General features: G+C 35.1%; 1 protein-coding gene across 3 annotated transcripts in view; it reads left to right on the top strand.

The window, feature by feature from the left end:
* DPH6 (diphthamine biosynthesis 6) overlaps positions 1 to 23,354 on the top strand; it is a 199,018-nt gene that overhangs the window by 53,544 nt on the left and 122,120 nt on the right. For all 3 annotated transcript variants that reach the window (XM_053945920.1, XM_053945921.1, XM_053945919.1), the window contains 3 exons: positions 5,757 to 5,818; positions 12,640 to 12,734; positions 19,429 to 19,516. In XM_053945920.1, the coding sequence (XP_053801895.1) occupies positions 5,757 to 5,818; positions 12,640 to 12,734; positions 19,429 to 19,516 (245 nt within the window). The remainder of the gene's footprint in view (positions 1 to 5,756; positions 5,819 to 12,639; positions 12,735 to 19,428; positions 19,517 to 23,354) is intronic.

Raw genomic sequence — 23,354 nt, 5'->3', positions numbered from 1 at the left:
TGATAAAACAGTACAAAATTTCTTCAAAGATTTTTTGAGGATTCTATTCTTGAAATGACAGAGCTAAATTGCTTTGAATCCTAGATTTAACTAGTACACAAACATCTTTGATGTTTAAAAAAAAACACAAGAGATTAGAAATAATACTACTTTGATAAAAAGTTTTAAATCCTTTTACCTCTCAGAATTCTAAAATTTTATGACATCAGACTAACCTGGTTTAGAACATACTTGAAGAATGTTCAAGAAGGAAGATAAACTGAGATCCCGATTAAACTGCACTGGAAACATATGCTAGAACCACTTTGGGATTAAGGTCTTTTAACTTTATCACTTAGTATCACTTAGCTTGAAAGAAGTTACTATATCTACTGTATGTCTATAGGTTCCATCCCCGTACAATTCCCACACTGGATAAATTATCACATACCAGAAAAAAAAAAAAAAAAAGAAGGAAAGAAAAAGAAGAAGAAAAAGAGCAAGGGGAAAAGAGAAGTAGATGCATAATCAAGTCACATGAATTTTCCTCTTTCATATAATAAATTAGAAGTATATTCATCTCAAATCTTTTAAATGTGCAGTAATACCAAGTATTTATTGCACTTTTCATTAATTTTATACAAAAATTAAGCCGTTTTTACAATTTTTTTTTTTTTTGAAAAGGAAATCCAAGGAATCCATCCAGTTCACCATTGTTAACACAGCCTTTCATGTGTGAAAGTTTTGAGGAAGTTAAGAATGAACCTGTCAAGTTATGGTACCAGATGAAAAGTTCACTTCCCAGCTCTTCATAAAAATGAAAGCTAAATATGACACCAAGAATAATTTACCTCAAGGCAACTTAAGGTATAGATCTACAGTTCAAGAATATCTGTGTGGCATGTGCACTTCTAGTTGGTGAAGGTTATAACACATTCCTGCACTCCTACATAGTAAGCCTATGTTACTAGCTAATGCTGTTATGTACAGGTTTTTCCTGTGTTATTAGAAACATTCTCCTGTATTCTGTACTGTGTAAAGAATAATGCCTGACCCTCCTTTTGAAAACCACTAATTTTGTATTGTTAACTTAGGGGGGGAAAAAAGACGTGGTTAGAATAGAGGAATTTATCTTCAAAAATAAGGCCTATTTTCTCTGTTCCAGTTCTAAGATGGGGGTTGCTTTATCCTTTATACTCTTCTGCTTTCTATATGTATTTCTTTACCTTACAGGTCCTAACATCTTATTGTTAACCCTGTTCTCTTTATGATAAAGAAATTGAGAAGAAACTAGTTTTGGTTCCAGAAAACCAAAGTCTTTCATTGCCTCTTTTCTTATTCAAAATTCTAAATAATTCTGCTCTTGGTGAGCAGCTAATTAGGATCTCTCCAGAAACTTTGTTGCAGATTATACAGCCCTACATCATCAGAAGTTAAGTCTTAGTCCCTTACATTCATAGTGATGGTGGTTACTACTTTTCTCAATGCTACTTTTCAAGAAGTCAGGGATAAAAAAAAAATTTCATGTTCCTGTAACTTTAAAATAGGTGGTTTTTTTCCCTCCAAAAGCCTATCCCAATCCTATGAAGAAGATATTTTAAGAAGAAGATGATAATACCAATTTTGGAGATTTTTTTTTTAAACTTATTTTATGGAAGAAGTCACTGTTAAAGTCACAGGTTAAAGTTTTTGAATTGTTGGGTTGATTAGTCAGGAAAAGCTGGAGTTTTTCCCCTCCTATATTATCAACATATCATGGTTAACTCATACTTTATTGATGTGTGTGTGTGGTGGTGATTCTTTTACAATGTGTCCATGTATTATGGGTTAGAGTTTGGTTCAATGTAGCTTTCAGAAGAGCTTTATATGCCAACATTTCTTAAAATTGGTAATTATGATTTATTTTTATTTATTTGAAATTTTGCTAAGATGTGAAAATAGAATTTTTTATTTTAAAAGACTTTCTTAAGAATCCAGACAATTTTAAAATTCTGAACATGTATCAAACATGTTCTTGTTAGTCAGATAAGGCTTTAGAATACAGATTTTTTTTTTTAGCTGAATGTAATGCCATGAAAATGTAACTTGGATTTCTAATGGTCTTGATAAATGCAAGTAATATCAGGTAGTTGCCCCTCAGGTGAGGGCTTCATGCTACACTAATACATATGTACAAAGTAAGCCATTTAAAATATGGTTCCTTTGCATAACTCAGAAGTAGTGAAATGCCTATTAGTAATGTTCTTTTTTTCACCACAGAACAAAGCTATTAATTTCTGCTCCAATCTCTTGACATTGCTGCAGTCCTCTACACTTGTCTTGTGGCTGTGCATAAGAGCATTCTGCAACCATTGTTGATATCTGCAGGAAGGAGTTCTGCTTCTGTCAGTGGATTTATCAGGAATTACAGATGGAGTAGAATTTACTTTGAAGTGATTATACCATTTGTGCTGTCGCTTACTGATTTAGAGTCAAGCTAGACTACAAAACTGGAATTGAAAGCACAATTCCTTTTATTGAACACTGTCAAAAACAGCATTATCAAAATTTTTGAGATGTTTCTGTTATCATATACTAGTCTATCTCAAAGAAATAAAGCCCCACTTGCTCTCTTGGCAGCACATAATAAGTTGATGGATGTAGTTAAGTTGGGGAGTTAAAAATGCATTGAAAATAATGGGCCATAACATTCTAGGGTTAACATTTATTCATAGTTGATGCAATTAAATAAAACAGGCATTAACTTCAAGGTCAGTCAGGGAAGTAATAAAAGTGAGTATTTTAATTGAATTCTAATTGCCCCCCATTGGTACATGTAAGTTAAATAAAATAGATGTCAGTCCTGCAAATTATAGTTCTGTTCCTAATTAATTTTTTAATTCTACATAGAGTCATCCAGGCCCTGCACCTTGTTGTTGGTTTATCCATCCACTCAGTTCCATTGAGGATAAATTTGGAGTATGCGGTACTAAGAATTTATAATACGTTGTTCTTCTTGTCATTTTAAGAATCTGAATCAATAAAGAAAAGTGTACCAAATAGAAGTATAGATTTTAAAAAACTATTTCGTTAAGTATAGTTCCAAATACTTAATTATACTAATTGTAGCAACAGACATACAGCTTCATCTATGCATGCACAGCGGTAGAGATTGGAAATGTGGATTACTGGTTCTGCAAATTGAAAGTTACCTTGGTTCCTGATGACTTTACCAGACAGTCTCTATTCACTCACAATATAAACCTATTGGAAGCTAAAAGAAGTGCTATGTTTCAAAATAAATGCAAGCTGTCCAAAAATAGAATTCTGCTGAGAAACAGGAAGGGTACATTGCACTCCACAGATTTTCATGTAGGTGTGGGATATCACTAAAGAGTTTACCCATAGTGTATATGTAGGCAATTTATTTGTATTTCATAAACTATTTGTATCGTAGTTTCTTTTAAATTATTGGTTTTCATTCAGTACTGGACAGATGTGTCCATATTACCAAAGAGAACCTTGTGAAAGAAATTGTATGTCAGTGTGTCTGGTTCTGACAACTTCTTCCCTTCTCATATGTTTGTAATGTATCCTTTGGTTTAAATTTAGAGGAAATCAATCTTTTTTTAACAAGGAGAGAGAGGTTGCTTATCTTAGCAAAGTAATTATATTAAAGGAAGAATGTTAATGTAAATGTGTGAAATGATACTGTAATGCAGTACTCTTTCATTTACATCAAGAGAAATTGCTTGTTTGGCCTAATACCTATCCCATTATAATCAAGGACAAAATGCTAACCTGATGTAAGTTGGAAGAGATCACCAGAACTATTTTAACTATTTTAATTGAATTAATATATTTCAAAACTATTTCCACAAGAATAAATTATTATCACATATCTAGCACATACATTTTTAGTCTGTTAAAAAAAAAAGCAATAAACCAATACAAAAAAAGGAAGAGAGAGTGGAAAAAACCTCAGTCTTTTTAAACTTTAATTATTAAGCAATTTTAAAAGCATTCCCCTACATGGTAAGGGAATTTTTAATGTGCTTTAATGAAATATTTAAAAACTTTCTTAGTGTTTTGAAATCTCAGTCACTCTAACTTGTTTTAGTTTCACAGGAATTTAAATATACCAAGATCACGATTATAGAAGTTAAGAGACATATTAGCTATTTTAACTCAGCAATGACTTTATAAATAGTGTACTGTACCTTTATATAACAGCTTTCATCATCAACAATCTGAAGTGCTTTGCAAGGTACATATTTTAGAAATTGCTTCTGAATGGAGTAATTTTGATTGCAGCTCTGTAATGATACCTATTACAGTATGAAGCAGGAGAGTAGGAAAAAATAGAGAAGTATTGTATCAGTACAAAAAGGAGCCCAAACCACAATAACTAAGTGTAGTAAAAAATGGGATAACTGAAAATTTCACAGTATTCCTTCAGCTTCAGGAGTTATATTTTTTTTTTTTCATTTGCTTCATATTGTAAGACCTTTTGACCACTTTATATCAAATCAAATTTACTTGGTTGAAGATGTCAGCTTTTGAAACAGTTGTTCCTGGATTATTTTATCCCACTACTCATTTTTCCTAGTTACTTGGTTTATCCTGAGAAGTGACCATTAAATGCCATGAGCTGGCTAAAATTAGAAAATCAAGAAATTTGAAACAGGAATACAGAGGAGCAAGTTGGAGCACCTATCAAGTGTTAATAGGGCTTATTTTTTTACAAAGGAAAATGCATCAAAATGTAGACATCATACAGAATATTTTGTGATGGATCTAAAGGTACAATGTTCAGTATGTTCTGTAGGTCTGAGTTTTCTTTATATCTCCCTCCTTTTTAATCTTACATTTTATATGTGCAAAAAACACACAAAGAATGGGATTTGGCAAAAGAACTTTTTATTATGAGCCTGTGTCCCTTCCAGTTGTAGGAAACGTAAAAAAAATTAAATTGTATTTTAATTTATAATAGGTATCTACAAAGGTAACTTCTGACTTAAGAGGTAGTATCCTTATAGTATTTTTATTGCCATGGACCTCTGTGCTTACTTCACTGGTTAGTGAAATTTCTAAGGGATACAATAGCTTTTCCACTTGACCTGTAGTGAAATGGTAACTAGCTTTGTTTTTCCATAAACCTGGAAAATATTTGCCCAAAGATTAGGGAAAATTCTGACTCAGTGTATGTTCTTTAGGATAGTAATTATATTAGATGATGTGGAGTTTCTAAGAGAGATGTGATGTATTTAAAAAAAAATATAAACATTTCTTGATGTCATATGTTGCTGCGCCTTTGGGGGGGACACTCAGGGATGTCCCCGGGGGCTCCCCTAAGTTGTGAGTTCGCTGGTAGCAGCAGGCAGGAAAGGAGACTCCACACGGCTTCTGAGAGTGCTCATTAGACGAGGGTTTATTGGGGGTCCTACCCCCGGGAGCAGCATGGTTTCTAAGGAACAGGGAGGGGAGGGGGAGTGAGGAGGAAAAGGGGAGGGGGAGAGAGGGGCCGAGAGAGCACCGGCCAGGAGAGCCGGCTAAGGACTAAGAGAGAGAGCCCCGTCCCCCCGGCATACTTAACAGGGAGATTCAAAGTGGGCGTGGAACAAGATTGGGCCAATGGGATTACAGACACATGATACCTCAGGGGAGGATCACAGGCTTGGAATAAACCATACATTTTCGAGGTGTGAGACAGAGCATACCATTTAACCAAAATATAACACCACAGGCATAAGAGTACTTCATAACAAATATTTTTACATTTTTTGGGTTTTTTGCAGGCTTAGATCCAGATAAGCATCTAGGAAAAACTCTAGGTGAAATGGAGCCTGTTCTTCTGGAGGTAAGTATAACTTAAAGGATATTCATATAAACTTGCAGTTAAAAAGAAACACAGGCAGAAATTCAGTAAAATTAACTTAATAAAAATTATTTAATTTCATAAATTGGGCGTTAACCCAAAGCTTAGCTTTGTACACTGAATATAAGCCTTTGCTAAGCACTTTTCATATCAAAAAAACATTATTTCTTGATATAGTTCACAGATGGTGTCACCATCTTTAAAACAAACTAAAAGCAGGAAAACTGAGTGTTGCAGGAACACTAACTGGTATATCAATATGATACAGCTAAATAATTGTACATTAGAGACTTGCACAGCAAGAAATAGTAGTGGCAAAATCATAAGTGATACAAAACTTCCCGGAAGATTCCTATTTGCAGGTTTCCTGCTGTTTATACAATCAGACTGCATACAGTGGGGCCTTTAAAAGTTAAATAAGAAGTATATTCTTGAGGATGTATTTAATTCTGTGCAAAGGACTGTGTGTCCTCATACTAGGATAATGCTTCTTGGCAGAGCTAGTAGATTTATTTAAAGAAAAATCATTCAGCTAGGGAAAAGAAAAAACACCAGATTTTGTACTTGAGGTTTCTTCGAGTTTGATGTAGAAGCATCAAAGATCAAGCTAAGTAAATTTTAAGAATAACAGTTCTGAAATTATGTTTTCATGTATTTTCTGTGACAATGCCAGTTTACCAGAATTCCTTGTCCTTGAGCATGTTAGATACCCACAATGACTGCATGTCTCTTAAAAGGGTCTTGACATAGCTTTCAGTGTAGGCTGTCTAAATGTCCACAAAGTGATGTCCTAAAAATACTTTTCATTATTAATCTGGGTAGTTACTGGTCAGCCTGGCTTCATAAGTAGTTTGTTTTGTTAGAACACCTAAGGGTATGGCAAACTTGCAGAAGAGAAAGAAAAAGTAACCATAACTTTAAAAATCTTTTGCTACTTAAAGATAGAGAGTTACATAGCAATTATATCTTATTTTACTCAATTTTTTAAAATTTGTTTACATAGAGAGGAAAAGATAGGCAATTGCTGCTTGGGAAAGCTGGAAAGGAATAATTAAGGTACATAACATTCAAATAACCTTACCTGAAGAGATGGTGTTGGTCTGTTCTTAACTTGAGGTTTATTGCTTCAGACCTGGAGAATTTGCCCAGAAATCTTCCCCTCCTCCTTCCTGGCCCTCTGCTATGTAAAGTAACTGGTATACAATCCCATTCATTATCTTTTTTTGGAAGTCTTGTTTCACTTATTTCTTAAAATAATCTCAACATTCTGCATTCACAGAAAGCTTCTGTAATCAAAATTCAGGTTACAGCCTCAGTGGGGTTGCAACTACTCACCTCAGTTGAATCAATCTTGATTTCTTTAAAACTGTAGCAGCAAGTATTGCAATTTTAATTGTACTAGTAAGAACTATTCTTCTGCATTTCATTTCACCATCATTCATTTTTAAAAGAAAATAATAAACTATGAAATCCAAAAGTACCTGGTATTTTTTATGAATTGCATACATTCACCATCATGTTGGATGTCTTAATTAAAGTGATTCTTACTTACTTGGTTTCACTGAAATTATTACTGTCATGGTTTAACACTTCTCAAAACCCACATTTGATGATTTTATCTTTTATTGATACAGCAATAAACAATGCAGTGACTGGCTAAAGTGTACAAATAGGGCATTCTGACACTGCTTGCAGTGCTTGTCAGGCCATTATAGAGAAGACTGCACAACTGGTTATTTGTTCATTTAACTGTTGCTTGTGCATATGTATGCTATGAAAGTCAAAGCCATTACAAAGACTTTTTCTGCTGGATACTTAGTTGGCTTTAAGGCCTTATAAAACCAAATCGTTAACTATAAACTGAAGAAAAATACTTACAATGTGAAAAATACTCACAATGTGAAAAATACTCTTTTGCAAACCAGTGAAGTTTTCAGCATCAGAAGTTCTGGCAGACAGAATGTGAAAACAAGGAGTTCACAGTTTCCAGTAAGGGAGATAAAATTTAATATTCTGACCATACCATATAAAACACCATAATGCAAATATCCAAAACTGCCATGGCTTTATATCCCAGTGATCTTTGATTTGTACTCTATTATCTAACCAATAATTTCAAATTTTACAGTAATTTGTTTTTCTTGTTGGAGTTTTTTGCTAATATAGTTTTTTCCTCTTCTTTGGGATTGTTTTTTGAGTTCTGTGTTGACATCTGGTATTGTTTTACCATAGTTGTTTATTCAGCTAAGTGCAGGGTATTTCATTACAGCATTTTTCCAAGTGTGATATACAAGTTTGTGAGAATTTTTGCAGTTCTGTTTGGAATTAATAAAGTAATGTTCTCTGTGTTCTTCAGTTCTGTTGAAAATCACTTTATATCTGAATAATTTCAGTGCCCAGAAAAATGCCAATGTCTTTGATAAAGAGCCACAAAATGTCATCTATGTTGAGTAATTTGGGACTTGTACGGAGTATCTTTTACTTTTACCTTGTACTCACAAAGTTCAACTTCTCTGGTACTACAGATCTGGAAATAGAACTCACTCACTTCTTACGGAACAGTCAATGAGACCAAAATTAACTTGTGTTACTATAATGCACCTGTTAGAATTTGTCTTTTGGATATATATATAAGAAATAGCGTGAGCTAGTCATTCTCCTTTTAGCAAAAAATCTCTGGTTGAGGCATTATAAGAGTGTTGGTTAAAAAAAGTCCCCAACAAATAAATACAAAACCCAACCCTGATTTCCTCCACTCAATTATTTGACTTTGAAAACATATTAGCACCTAAACTTTCAGTCTTCTGATTTACTTTATTTTATGTGTACAGTAGAAATTATAATAATTACTGACATAAAGGTGAGGTAGTTTTTCTGCAGTAGCAGCAGAAAAATGGAGGACTAGTGAGTGGGAAAAACTTTTTGCAATTTTTTTCAAATTACTTTCAGAATGTTGAACTTAGGAGTGCAATGATGATCTTCCACCCATACTTTTAGCAGGGGTGAATATTACTGGCTCAGGACATTGCCATTGCAGAAAGGAAAGTTTTTGAATTATTGCTTTTTTCTAATTGATAGGTCTTTGATTAGTTTTTGAGGAGTGGTTGCTAGATAATTGCTAAATTATTAAATTACTTTCATGTCCCAATGTTTCCTCTGTAACAGGAGTCTCAGCTTTTTACACTAAAGAATTTGCTGTCAACTTATGTCTCAGGTTGTGATCCCACTCTTTTTTGAACTTGTTAATAGAATGGCAAATGGACATTAAGGTTATATTTGTCTGTAATTCTATCTCTGCCAATAGGCAATAGGAAAATGTTTATTTGTATGCTTGCCTCAAAAGTTGATGAGCACATCTTGATGTACAGAGCATTTCTGTAAATATGAGAGTTTATTAAGTCTTACAATTTCTGAAAGGGAACAAAGGAAAAAGGAAGCATTTGAATTCAAATATTTATCTTTGATTATGAAAGTTAAAGAAGGAAGCTTTAATCCTTGTGTTTCATTCTCAAGGTAGGAAGAGACTGTTCTTCAGGTGATGTTTGGACTGGTCATTTATATGTATCTCATTTATATGTGTATCCTCTATCTCATTGTGTACTTAAGATAAACTTTGTGCAGTCTGGAAGATGGTTTCATCATAGATTTCTTTTGGAGTTTGAAGTGGACTTGCATTACTTGCAATTAATTATGTTTGACTTAAAAATTTGCAGTTTTCTGGCTCATCTATACTAGAAGGCAGATTTAGGAATCATAAAATTTGGAGTCCATGCTGTTCTGTTATTATTAATTTAGCATCCAATTTGCAAACTCAAATAATCGGTCTTCAAATCATGTTAATATTCTAAATTATTAACAGGCAAAATTCTCATGCCATTGATGACATTTAAAAAATATTGCTGACTTTGTGAAATGAACGTTAAGGATCTGTTCTATGAGCTGCTAAATATCTTTTGGTTCTATTGACATTTGTGACAACTGAAAACCCTTTAGCACCTTGTATAATTGGTGTCAAGAATGATGTTGAAACCAGTGACATTGAAAATGAGAATTTCTCACAACAAAGATAGGAAATAGTCTCAGATCTTCTGAGTATTCAGTGCGAATTGCCAATAATTATTCTAGACACTGCTTACAAGCAGACCTACCAATTTTGAAAGTGATTTGTAAACAGTCACTCCATGTATTTGCTGTGGAAAGGTTACTGTTAGAAAGATCTTTCCTGGTTTTCTCTCTTTCAAATTTTTAATAGTTTTCTTTAGGATTTTTTCTTTTGTTTGTTTTTTGTTTGTTTTTCTTTCAATAAAGTAAGAATAAAAGGTTTTGACTAACTGTTTTGTAGGTTGTCCATTCTTGTTGCATCAACAGTAATTATTCGTGATGTATTTGTCCTATAGAAACCTTGTTGCCATTGTTGACAGATGGAGTTCTCTTTTATGTCAGGAGTGTAATTTTTTAATGAGCACTTGGTTAAAGGTTCTCTTTTGCTTCTTTTCTTTAAAAGAAAATGTGAAAAGGAAAATTAAAAATAACTCTCATAACAAGATACAGAAAAAATGTTTCAATCATGCTCCAAAAGATATTTTGATTTTACAGCACCACACAACTAAATATTCACATAGAACATTACCAAAGTATTATTTTCTCAGAGCTTTTTCCTTTTCTGCAAAATGATGGCTGAAAATTATTCAGGCCTTTGGTTTAAGTAACTGAAGTTATAAAAACTCTTGCAAGTTTGTAAGCAAGAAGCTTTGAAAGAGAATTGTAAAGTAACAGGAACTACATTCTGCGGCGCTGCGTTCTTTTCCCCGGTCCTGGGCAGCTCTGGAGAGCCCGGCTAAAGGCGCTGCTTCTCGGCGGGACTGGGGCTGCCACGCGGCCCAGGCGCTGTGGTGTTCAGCACACCAGAGTGGGACTGGCTGCACTCTGTAACTGGTGCTGGAACGAGGCAAAGAGGCGAAGGAATGTCCACTCTGTCCTGCATGGCTGGAGAGGGTTTATTGTCGCGTGAAGCTGCGATGGAGAACAGCGGCCGCTCCCTAGTACCACATGGACAAAATGGCGACAGGACCAAGGGTGCATGGGATTTTATAGGGGGCAGGCAGACAGGGGCGGAAACCCTTCTGCCCAATGGGGACAGACAACAGGGGAGTGACAAGGGCCACGGCAACCAACAGGAATGCGACAGGGGTGGACACAGGGCTCCAGGACGAACAGGGACGCGGGGATGGGGTAACAGACAGGCAAGTTTCAGGAATGAACAGGGGGTGGTTACAGGACTGACGTGGGGAATCTCCAATGGCAGGCAGCCTGGAGCGAACCATCGCGGGGGGAACAGGGGTGTACAAAGAACCGGCTAACTAATATTATAAAACCCCTAATCTGAACACAACCCAGGATACAACAACATTCAGTTTCAACAATAAAAATACAGTATCATTTGAATATATGTAATAGACTTGCTACACAAATATTCTAGTAGCTATATAAAAATGTAATCTATGATGTATAAATATCCCAGTCTTATCTTTGCCTCAAAAGAAACAGTAGATTTGGAATTATCTTCTATCCTCCAGACAGACTTTTTCTAGCCCCCTGATGTTCTGGAGAACTGTATTTTTACTTTGACTGCAGAAGCATCATGGGTGGGCTTCTGTTCCTCTAAGGAAAGGCATAAAGGGGTTAAATAAATATTCCCAAAAGTAACACTGGTGTTTGCAACGGAGTTAAGGACTGCAGTTCAAGTTCTTATGAGTCACTTAAAGCAGAATGTTAGTGCTTGTTTAATGTTAAAAAACCTGGACAGGGCTTGGCTTGAATCAGTGCAGCAACAGTTTATAAGGTGATACAATCTGGTACTGAGGACATGAATTTCTGCTGTAGACAGAAAGGGTGTCCCCATGCTCAGATCTGGTGCTTGATTACTATCTGTCAATACAGTACATTGAAACAGTAGTACAGTGAGCTACTGAGCAGTTATGCACACCTTACTCCAGCAAAAGAACTTCGGTTCATGCTCCACAGCTGGTCATTTGTAAAGCAGGAATTAATTAAGATAGTCATGTCTCATATTTTGAATGTTTCAGTTTATCTACTTATGTATTTAAGTGAGATATCCAGAGCTTCAGGAATATTCGTAAATATATGTTGATTTTGAAAGTATATTAAATACAAGTTATAAAAGAAACAACATGTTTCTCTTTAGATCTTGCTTTAGCTTTTTGCTTTTGACTTAGAAAATTCTCATTTGTTTTGTTAGATTTTTTTGAAATAATATTTACCTAAACATAGAATACAGATTCTGAATCTGTTGTAAAAAAATGTGTTCACAGTATACTTCTATGTGAAGTGCTACTTCTTGTGTTGACTCACAGTAAAAGTTTCTCCTCCAAGTGAAATAGATATACTAAAGAAAGACAAGTATGGGAGTCTGAACAAGCTTTCGTGGCCATTGAGAAAGAAGAACTAGGAATCAATTTGTTAATCTAAATATTACAGTGCCAGTTCTATTTAAAATGTAACACATCAGTAATTTTTAATCACTGTTAGAGGCATACAAAGAAATCAAGACCTGACTGTATGATGATTGGGTTTTTTCAGCCTTGTAATGCATAGTCTTTTAGAAAGTACATGTCATGGTTTAACCATGCATGTACTAGTATGCAACTGCCAGTTGCATACTACTAGCAATAGTAGTATGTACTAGCAACTAGTATTTACTGGTTTTGACATTTTCAGCAAAATATGTTTAATAAACTTCTTTAGTGTAATACTTACATGTTTCAATTTCTCTTTTTTGACAGCTTTCTGAGAAATACGGAGTCCATGTTTGTGGAGAAGGAGGGGAATATGAAACATTCACTCTGGACTGCCCTCTGTTTAAGAAGAAAATAGTTGTGTAAGGAACAGTTTCTTCTATTTCCTTATATTAAAGCAATGGGAGCATCTTAAAATTTAGTTTGAGACAACTAGAGGTGGTAAGAGGTAACACATGGCATCTGCAGAGGTAAAACATGTTCTTTAAGTTCACAGACACTCATGTTGTCTAACACTGGCAAAGTCCTCTGGAAACCTAAATCAATACCTGACATGATGAGGCGTTCATAGAGGGCTATAAACTTTTTAGACATTTGCACTTTCGTTTACTTGCTGATTATGGCCTGCAGTAAAACTGGTACCTATACACTGACACTTTTATCCTTTCATGAAGTGTGAATTGCCTGTAATATTTATCTTTCATTACAGCTAAATTTGATAAAGTGCCACTTCAGTAGCCTGTGGGTTTCATTAATTCTGTATGTGTGTGTGTGTGTTAAGTTTAGTAGCTTAGAATGATAACAGTAAACACTTTTCTTCAATTACTAGAGGATATTTTAAATACAAACTTTGTATGAATCCATCTCAATTACACTGAATAGTTTATTCCTTTGACATTAATTGCTAAAACCTGTGTAGTGAGCTGTGGAAAATACTTGTGTCTTGTTTCTTGTAAGTCTGTTAAGTAGCTAGGCCTGGTTGCTTCAAGTAAAATATTTTGACTGCTGTTTTTTTCTGAAGGAAATAAACAGACCAGTAATTATGTATTGGTGATTGATTCTCAGTCATTTTAGTGCAGCTCCAGATTATGGAGCATATAGACACGATTGATACTTTCATGGTACAGGTCCATTTGTTTCACTTTTCTGTAAGACTGGGATCTGTCTGTGTAAGGAATAGAGAACCAAGAAATGTCAGCTCCACTTCAATGCTTGGTATTTGGGAGGAGAAGATCAATAGACAAAGTGGTTAAAGCATTGGCAGCTAATCTTGGCAGATGTCCACTGAAATACTGGTTGATTATGCCCTTGGTTTGGGATCAACCAAAGAGCAGTTTAAGTAGGAATATATTATAATATATTCTAAATGTATATCTGGTTATCAGTGATATAAAGACAGTTCAAGTGACTAGGAAAAGGAGAAGCAGAGGTGGTATGTCTGAGTTGTCTTTATTTCTCTTGGTGATACTCCAAAAAATAAAACTTAAAAATAAAAGCACAAAAAATACATAAAAGAAATATTTAAATTAGTGAGTATTTAATAATAAATATATGGCACAGTGGACTTCTAAACACTCCTTCAATGAGTTTTACTGTATGAACTTCACAAGAAAAATATTTTATAGTTTCTTCTTTAAATAAGTTATGACTTTTTTTCTACTTTGTACTCCTGCTTTTCATGTACACTGAATCCAAACAGACTTTGTAATGATGTTAACTCTGCTCGTAGAGTTTCCAAATGTTTAGGTATACATGGTTCAGGTATACATCTCTCCTGGTTTCAGGTGGGCCAGGCTTAGATTTTTGCAATAGTTGGGAGGCACCCTGCCAAGGACCCCATTGTTATTTGATAGGACCTCACTTATTGCCAGGGTTGGGGGAAAGGGACTCAGGAACTCTCTCCCTCTCTCTCTGAGAGAGGAGTGTTCCTCCCAGTGGAAAAAACCTGGCAGAGGGGGAGCTATCTGTATTGTTCATTGTAGCAGGATTCTCAATGAGCATTTTTTGAATGTGAATCACTGATGATTGTGTTCTTTTGTTATTAATATTGTGCTGTTATGTTCATTTTCTTATCTCACTGCTGCTACCAGTAACTTGTTCTTATCTGAACCCATGATCTCAGCCTTTTGTGCCTCCAGTTCTCAACTCCATCCCACCACTTGGGAAGGGGAAAACAGGGGCAGGGGACAGTAAAAGAGGAAGAAGTGTGTGGTTTTGGAGAGTCTCAGTGGGGGCACTGAATTTGGGAGTACCATTCCTAAAGTAGGACTGCGGCAGCGACTGCCTGCCACAACATCAAGCAGTCGAGAAGCGCCGGCCAGCACTGCCTGTGTAAGGCCGGGTGGCCGCCACGTGTGTGCGGGCACTCAAGGGCATCTGCCAGCCTGGTAGTGCTGAACGCTGCAGAGTGGGTAACACAGCTTTGGTAGCTTCACACACTGAGAGGAGACAAAGGGACAAGAGAAGGACACTTTTTGCGAGCCCTAAGAACTTTTATTCCCCCATGCGTGGTTGGAACAAAATGCTCTCAGAGCGACGGAGTGCAAAATGCCGGAGAACAAAGAACGACAACAGGTTAAGTAGGAGGTGGGCGGACAGGGGTGGAAACCTGGCTCGCCCAATGGGGGCAAACTAGAGAAACGACATCAATTATAACAACCAATGGTAACATAACAGAGGTGGGTACAGCGTCCTGGGATGAATAGAAGGGCTAAAGTGGGGTGATTGATGCAGAACTTTCATGAAGAAGCTGGGGGTGGTTACAAGATAGACACCCCGACAAGGAGTGACAACCCCTGACTGACAGAACCAAACAAGGAGAAAACTGGGAGAGATTAAAAGATTGGCAGGTCTGAGTGGCAGGAACTTTCAGGTAAACAACTTGGAGCAGACCACTGTGAGGGAAAAATAGGGGAGTACAAAGAACAAACCTAATTAACAGTAATAAAACTCCTGACTAAATCAACCCAACTTACAAGATAGGACTAAATCCTGATGCAATTTTTAAAGTTTAAATGGTGTTGTAAGCATCGCAACTTAGAAGTTAAACCCTGTCAGGATTTTCAAGATTCCTAAATTCCTGAACATTCCAAAACATCTCCTGAGTTAAAAGTTTCTGAGGAAGATATTAAATAATACTTTTGCCTTCAAAACAGGCATGATGGATTAACCTTGGCTAGCTGCGAGTTTCTCACCAAGCTGCTCTCACTCTCCTTCTTCAGGAAGACAGTGAGAGAAAATAAGATAGAAAGATGTGTAGGTCAAGAAGAAAGCAATGTGATGGCTTACCAATTACTGTAATGGGAAACAACATTCAATTTGGGGAAAATTAATTTAATTTATTGCCAAATTTAATAAATAAAATTTTTTAAAAGTAGAACAGTGGGAAACAAATATACCTTCTCACCTTGTTCTTCTCAGGCTTAACTTCACTTCCTCATTCCTGACTTTGCTACATCCTCCCCAGTGAGCAGTGCAAGGAGATGGAGAATTAAACTGCTCAGCTCATAACACTGTCTTTGCTGCCCCCTTCTCTTCACACTTTTCTCCTGCTCCTGCTTGGGTCTTTTCCATGGCTCCCCCATGAATTGTTACAATGTGTGTCTTTCCCACCAGGCAAGTTCTTCAAGAACTGCTCCAGTGCATATGCTTTCCATGGGGTATGGTGCTTCAGGAACAGACTGCTCCTCATGGGTCTTCCATGGGGCTCAGGCCTGTCAGAAAAACTGCTTCTGCGTGGGTTTCTGCACAGACTGCAGTGTCTGTATCTGCTCTGATGTGTCCTTCCTGGCCTGCAGAGAAGCGACCTTCTTCACCACAGTCTTTTCCACAGGCTGTGTAGAATCTGTTCTGGCATTTGAAGCACCTCTGCTCACTCCTTCTTCACTAACCTTGGTGTCTGCAGGGCTGTCACTACCATGTTTTTCTCATTCCTATTGCAGCATAGTTTTAAAATATGTTATCACTGAGATATCACCAATGTTGTTAATGAGCTGAGCACCCCTTGGTCTCATGTCATAGAGACCACCTCTAAGCACTAACCCCTGCCACCAAAATCTTACCACATAAACCTAAAAGAACAAGAGAAAATCTAGTATGCCATTTATTTATAACACTACTTGCAGGTAGTGTTTTCACTGGTCAATGATTTTTGCCCTCTCAAACTTGGCAAGATATGATTCTACAGTATATCCTTGCAAAATAAAAAAAAATATGCTGGCTCAGGAAAAAATAAAATACAACGTTGAATGTTACTTATTATGGAGAAATGTGAGTCTCTTTAGTGTAAGACTGTATGACGAATTTTGCTTCTGAATGCTAAGTTGAATTCTTGCCATTCTTCTCTATCTTCATTCAAAAATGTACCTCACAAAGGAAGCATGACAGATTGAGTGAAACATATATTTGAAAATAAACAATATCTAGTAGTGAAAGCAAAATCTTACAAACAAAATATTGAACAAGAGTCTGATTGGGGTTTATCTGGTTTTCCCAGGTAGTCTATTGTAATCCAGTTGTCAGCTTTCTTACTCTCAGTGTTTGAAATGTACCAAGCATTTTCTGTCATTCTTAAGCTGATATTTAAAGTACAATTAATCAACATTTCTTGAAATTGTAAAGATCTATTTCTCATCTATAAGAATACCATCTAATATCTACTCTTGTGATAAAGGCCTGTTTATTCATGGAACGCAGAATAGTTTGATATTTTGGAAAGTAAATTGTCACATTTGAAATATTTGGGAAATAAAATTTTCCCTTTCATACCTTACTATTAGGTCTGTGTTTAGGCCTGTAATTCTAAGTTTGGAGTTAAAAGCAAAATTATAAAACTATAATTTCTGTAAACATGAAAAGTTAGTCATGTTCTGAGAAGCATTGATTGTATTCTCGGTCTTGTTCTAGCTTGATGTATTTGTCCTGAAAAAGTGTTACAGAATGTTTCAAAATGATTGGATGCTTTCTAGATTTTCAAGAAGTCTTGAGAGATCAGATGATTTTGATTTCAAAACAAATAGCTGATTGAGACAGTTTTTCAACTGTTCATTTTTTTCAGTCTTATGAAAATTTCCTTAACAAAATTCCTGTGTTTCCATTACAATCAAACATGAATCATCTTAGGTAGTCAAGTTCCTACTCAAAATTTAGCCTTTTAGTGTGAAATGGCCTTATAGAATATATTGGGGTCTCACAAATCATTGTTTTACATTTTAGGTCTCTGCTTTTCCTGTGTTTTGAGTTGGTTGGGTTTTTTTTTACTATTTTCCAAGCTGAATATGACATGTCAAGTTCAGGACTTGATTAGGTTATTTAATTGGAGACTAACTGGATGTAAATAGAACTATTCTGCTTTCCACCAATTTTTTTTTACTACCTATTTCTGTTAGAATTAGAAGACACCATTGTCACTTGAAAATAATTATTTTAATCTGAAGGAACTATGTATAATGTATCTTATATCTTAAATATAAACAATATTTTAATAATAAAGAATCTTAAAATCATAAAAAATTACTCTCAGGAATGAATCTGAGGCCTATTTATCAAAATACTTTAAAGTTTGCTTAAAGTGGATCTTCTTATGTTAAAGGTATTTATTATTATTTTTGTGACATTTTGATATTTTCAAATCCCAAAACACATTTTATAGAACAGATATTTCTGTTAATTTTACACTTTTGTTGAGGAACTGGGATCTGGCCAAAGCTTCAAGCTTTGAGTTTGCATTGGTTTTATGTGGTATTACTAGAAATCTATCTATATCATCTCTTTGACCCCTATGAAGGTACCTAGGGCAACATGGTTTCTGGAAAATTATGTCTGTCCTTAGCCTTATTTTCAACAACTTTCAGATTTTCTTTTACTGCATCTGAAATTCGCTTATGTTTTCCTTGAGTTTCTCACCTTCTGATGTTTGTTTCTTAGAGCTACCTTTTTCTTAAGTAGTAAAACCGTGCAGATGGATATAACAGATACTGCCTCTTGTGAATCAAAGTTTGACAGATTGTGTCTGTAAAAATGAAAACTAAAATTAACTAATTTGAATCAGCACACAGGAAGTTTTACATTGTTACCAACACATTTGGCATTAAAAAGTTATGTCTAGTAGTCTTCGCTATCAGATGCAAGATGGCTGGATCAGTCAATTTTTGTGTGTGCAATTCTGTATGTTGTTAATACTTCAAAAACTAATTCCCGAGCATTATCAAAACAATGGACTTTTGAAAAATTTCCTGTTGATGAAATTTAAAGACAGCTTTACATATTAATCTCTGGACTCTAAAACACAGTGTAGTTTATACTTTCATAGACTACAGATAAATAATTCTCTTAATATTGGTCTGGATGTGTGGGAAAATAGTGGAAGATTGGCAAGAGAGTTTTAAATACTCTCAAGTGACTTGCAGCTGGGGTGTCAAAAACACATGTATCATAGTAATTGTTTTTGGCGTCGTGTGTTGGATGAATAGAGCATCTGTGTTTAGATAACATAGGCCTGTGATAGACTATGGGGCCCAAATGAACACACTTGAGTTTCCTGCCTGGCTGTGGGAAAGATCAAAGCACAGTGAGATATTGCACCTGTGCAAATCCCTGAGATGCAGGGAGGACCTGCAGGTTTGGTGATGCTCTAGCCTGGACCAAGTCTCTGCAGTGCCTGTGTCCCTTCTTTTGTGCCCCTGCCTGAACACTGCTTCAGGGGCCCCAGGTAGCGAGGTAACGAAAACAAGCTTACTCTTTGCATTTCATCTGTGGTTTTATGGTTCTTGCTGCATCTCTTCTGCCAGCTTACACAGGAAGTATAGTTTATTCCTTTTGAAAATTCTTGAAGGTAATGTATTGTTCAACAGTATGAATTTATATCACAAACTACTTTTTCTTAATTTATATGAAATCATTGATAAGAAATTAATAGATTTTCAATGAGTTACGTTAGATTTTGTGTTATACAGTGACTAAGTATTGTCTCTCTCTCTCTCTCTATATATATATATATTTGATATAGTCTCTAATATATATACTATACTATTTAATGATAAAAAATTTGTATTTCAGAGATTCAGCCAAGGTGGTTATGCATTCGGCTGATGCATTTGCACCTGTGGCCTATCTTCATTTTTCAAAACTACACCTGGAGAATAAGGCAAGTAGGCTGCAAATGTTCTTTTCCTTTCATCATATTCTCATGTAGGTGTTACAATCAAATAAAAATGTACATATTTAGCTGAATTTGAGAACTTGCCATTAGGAATGATCAAACACACTTGTGTCAAGTGAATGAATGGATGTAGTATATTTGTGTGGCATTTTTCATCTTGGAACCTCAAGGTGCTCAGTCAGTGTGGTTCAATGAAGCATGTGTGCAACCTGGGTAAAACAGCTGGACTGTAGAACACAACTGAATTAGGAAACCATATGAACAGTATTGATTTGTTGGTAGGTGGCATCTCTTTTTGGTGTTTCTGTTGTAAAGTGGATGATTTAAAAACTTGCTAACCTGAAACTGCTTGAGTTCTGAGTTTAGGGTTTTTTCCATATGAAAAATACACTTAATGAAGGACTTCTAATCATGTGGAGATTATCTTGGTCAAAAATTTTAAAGGAATCATTATTAGTTTGTTGGAATTAATTCTGTTAATTTATGATTCTGTAGAAAGAGCAGAACAGGAATAGGAACTCTGGTGCTTTAAATGTTGCAGACTTTCATATGAGCAGAAATAAGGTCAAAACAGACAATATTTGTGATCACATTTCTGTTTTTCATTTTATTATTTTACAGTTAAAATGATTCTTTTTTCTTCCTTATTCTCTACAAGTGTTAGTATTTTGTTGAAGAGAGTGCATCATGATCTTTCTTCTATTGCTGCAGTCATCTTTTTATAGCTCTTATGTCTTTCTGCACTTTGATGATAGAAGTGCAGAAATTGTTACAGAACATTATTCTATTGGTATTTCAAATTTCATATCTCTTAAGCAACATTTCCTGCATCTCTTTCAATAGATCATGCCTTTCTCTCTTCCCTTCCCTTCCCTTTTTTTTTTTTTTTTTTTTTTTTTAATATTATTCTTCCAAACAGATAAAATACCTCAGTGTTTTTCTTCCATGATGGCCTCATTTCTCCTTGGAAAGTAAATTGTATTTCATCCTGTCAATTTCTAGTTTTGGATTTCTTTCAAACATAAAACATTAAATATTTGTGTGGGAGACTGTGAAAAGGATATCAACTATGTGAAAAAAACCCAAATAGGCTGAGTAAAGGAAAATTTGGGAATGTGGCATGGTGGGGAAGACTGATAATATATTGATATTTCTTTGGGGGAACTGACTTTATTGCTCGTGGCAAACTTGATGCTAAAATGTACCATACATCACTACAAGGTGACAGGCTAGGGAAAATGAAAACCACAAAGCTTTACATAAATCAGAAGAAAAATCATATTAAAATGCATAATATTTGATATAAGAATCAAAATTTTACTTCTATCTGTTCAGTAGCTCTTTTCCCCTTCTTATGTAGATGTTTTAGATTTGGTTTAAGCCTCACAGTTTCAGGCAGTGTTGTAGTAAATCGTATTTCCAATCTGTTGTAGACAAACCTGTCACACTTTGCAAGGGGTAAGGTTTGCAGCAGCTTGCCCTGAATTCTAGTACATAAACTAATGTATATTTAAAAGGAAAAGAGTCTGATTTTTGCAAAAGCATTAAGATCTTTTGGCTATAGATTATTTTATGTCATGATAAAATAAGCTAAGTTTTTGAGAAGTTATAAATATGGAGAACCAGTCAGTCTTTCAGACCATAACTGTTAGCATAATTTAACTGCATAATAATAAAGGCATGCCTTCAAGATTGATATGCCTGTAGTATTGTACTTTTGCTCACTATTTGGTGCTTATAAGTCTGTGGAAATTTTTAAGTATCAGTTAGTATTCAGCACTTAACAGCCAATCCCATAATAATAAAGTACTGCAGGAAAAAAACTGCTTCAGAAGGACTTTGAGGCTTTCAAGGGATTACTGAAAATTGGGAAAAATAATACACCATTATGAACAATGTGTAAAAGTAGCCGCTTTTGTAAGCACTTTGTAGAAAATATTAATAGACTCCACAGCGAAGTGTAATTCTAGTAAGTATTATGACATCAGATTTGTTATCATTTCTGCTGTGACATAAGCATATTTTAACTGAATTGTATATTAATTTTTGTCTTTTGTTATTTGCTACAGGTCTTAATTTTACATTCCTTGAATTTACTTTTTAAAATCATTTTGCAATTGTAGCTAGTGCACCTTGGTCTCTGCTGTCTTTCCTCCTCTATAATGCATTTTCTTTAGCTGAATCTTTATGTTTGACTACAAAGCCTGCCTAGAAATTTGGTTTAAATTGTTTCTGGCAGCAAAATGAGCCCTTGTGCCTAGGGGAACATACCATTGTACTCACTGTTCTGGTTTAATATATTTCTGTGCAACTTCAAGATGTTTTTTGCATAATAATTTAAGCTTTTTTTAGACACACCCACTTTTCTTTTCTCAATAGTGATGCAGAGAAGGCTAAAGAGATAAATACTATATTTTGTTATTAAAACTACTAAAAATTTGGTAAACATTTTTTGTAGGCATTTTACAAAAAAACCAGTAAGAATAAAAAAGAATGGTAATGAAACACTAATGCTCAAAATTTGGGAATGCCTCTTTTACTTCAGAGTAAAAAATAAAGTCACCACTATAATATAGATACCAAGTTTCATCAATATTTTACTTTGCCTAGATAATCACTTCATACACTTAAAATATAGAAATTTTTTTTTTTTGAGGAGGAGATAATTTGTGAAGCATATTCTAGAATATTTGAATTAGGTGTATTGGCCTTCTACTCAAGGAAAATTAAATTCTGAGTATTTTCAATTCGGAAGAATACAACTGTGAAACTTTTTTTTTACTTTGTCAACACAATGAACTTGCTTTTACTTTCTGCTATATTCTTCTACTTTATTGTGTTGGCTTTGTAAAGATCAGAAACAGAAATTAAAGCTGTTGGAACTTCTGCTGATGGAAACATACTTCTGATGACAGTAGTCAACATACTAGCTGTTGTTCATGCTTTCACATTTGCTCTTTCCCACATTTAATAATGAATACTTTGTTTCTGAGTTCCAGTGAGTGGGAGCACACACATATCAAACAATACAACATGGGAAACTGCAGCCTCTTAAGTTTGAATAGTCCAGAATTAGAGGGAATAACGTAGTTTTCTTTCTCCACTTTGCAGAAGAAAGGAGCCTGTTTGCCTATAAGAGACACAAGAATCATGCCTGCTGCTGCTTTTTCTTATAATGGACCATTGCATTATATTACCTGTTATAAACTGATATTCTGTTTTCCTGTTTGTAAAAGATCTTGACCTTGTAGCTGGAACACATGTCAGAAGTGCAAGCAGTTTGCCCCTGTTAAATGGCAGGAGATCTATTGTACAGGTCATTTTGGAGAAGATTTTTAAAACACTTGTAGAGTTCTGTAACTTGTACACTTGTAAGTTTAGAAAAGGTTTTCAGGAGATATTTGTGTGCCATGTGTACAATAGCACACAATCCTATATATTATACATGATTTAACATTGTAGCCTTTTTCTGTCCAGTTCCTTGTTAATTATTTTAGTTAATCTACATTGAGAACTTTAGCCTTAGAATTAGACTTAGTCAGTCATGTCAGGGAAAATAGGAAGGAGTTTCAAGTTTCAAAACATGTTTTGTTAATGGCATTGTGGGTAGCATTTTTTGAATACTTTGTCATCATTGAACTATACTTCTCCTAGGCAACCTTTAGTTTCCCTTCTGCATCATAAGAATATAGATAACCCTTGTAGTTTTGTCTTCAAAACTTGATAACAAATGCCACAAAACTTTTTTTGTGCTCTGATTCATTTCAAACACTAAGGTAATAAATAAAGGATTTTCTTTTCTACTCTATTTGCTTGCAGATTC

The sequence above is a fragment of the Vidua chalybeata genome, chromosome 6 (assembly GCF_026979565.1).
Source record: "Vidua chalybeata isolate OUT-0048 chromosome 6, bVidCha1 merged haplotype, whole genome shotgun sequence".
NCBI classification, from domain to species: Eukaryota; Metazoa; Chordata; class Aves; order Passeriformes; family Viduidae; genus Vidua; species Vidua chalybeata.
Note: the sequence above shows the minus strand (reverse complement) of the source record. Positions and strands in the feature narration are given on the sequence as shown.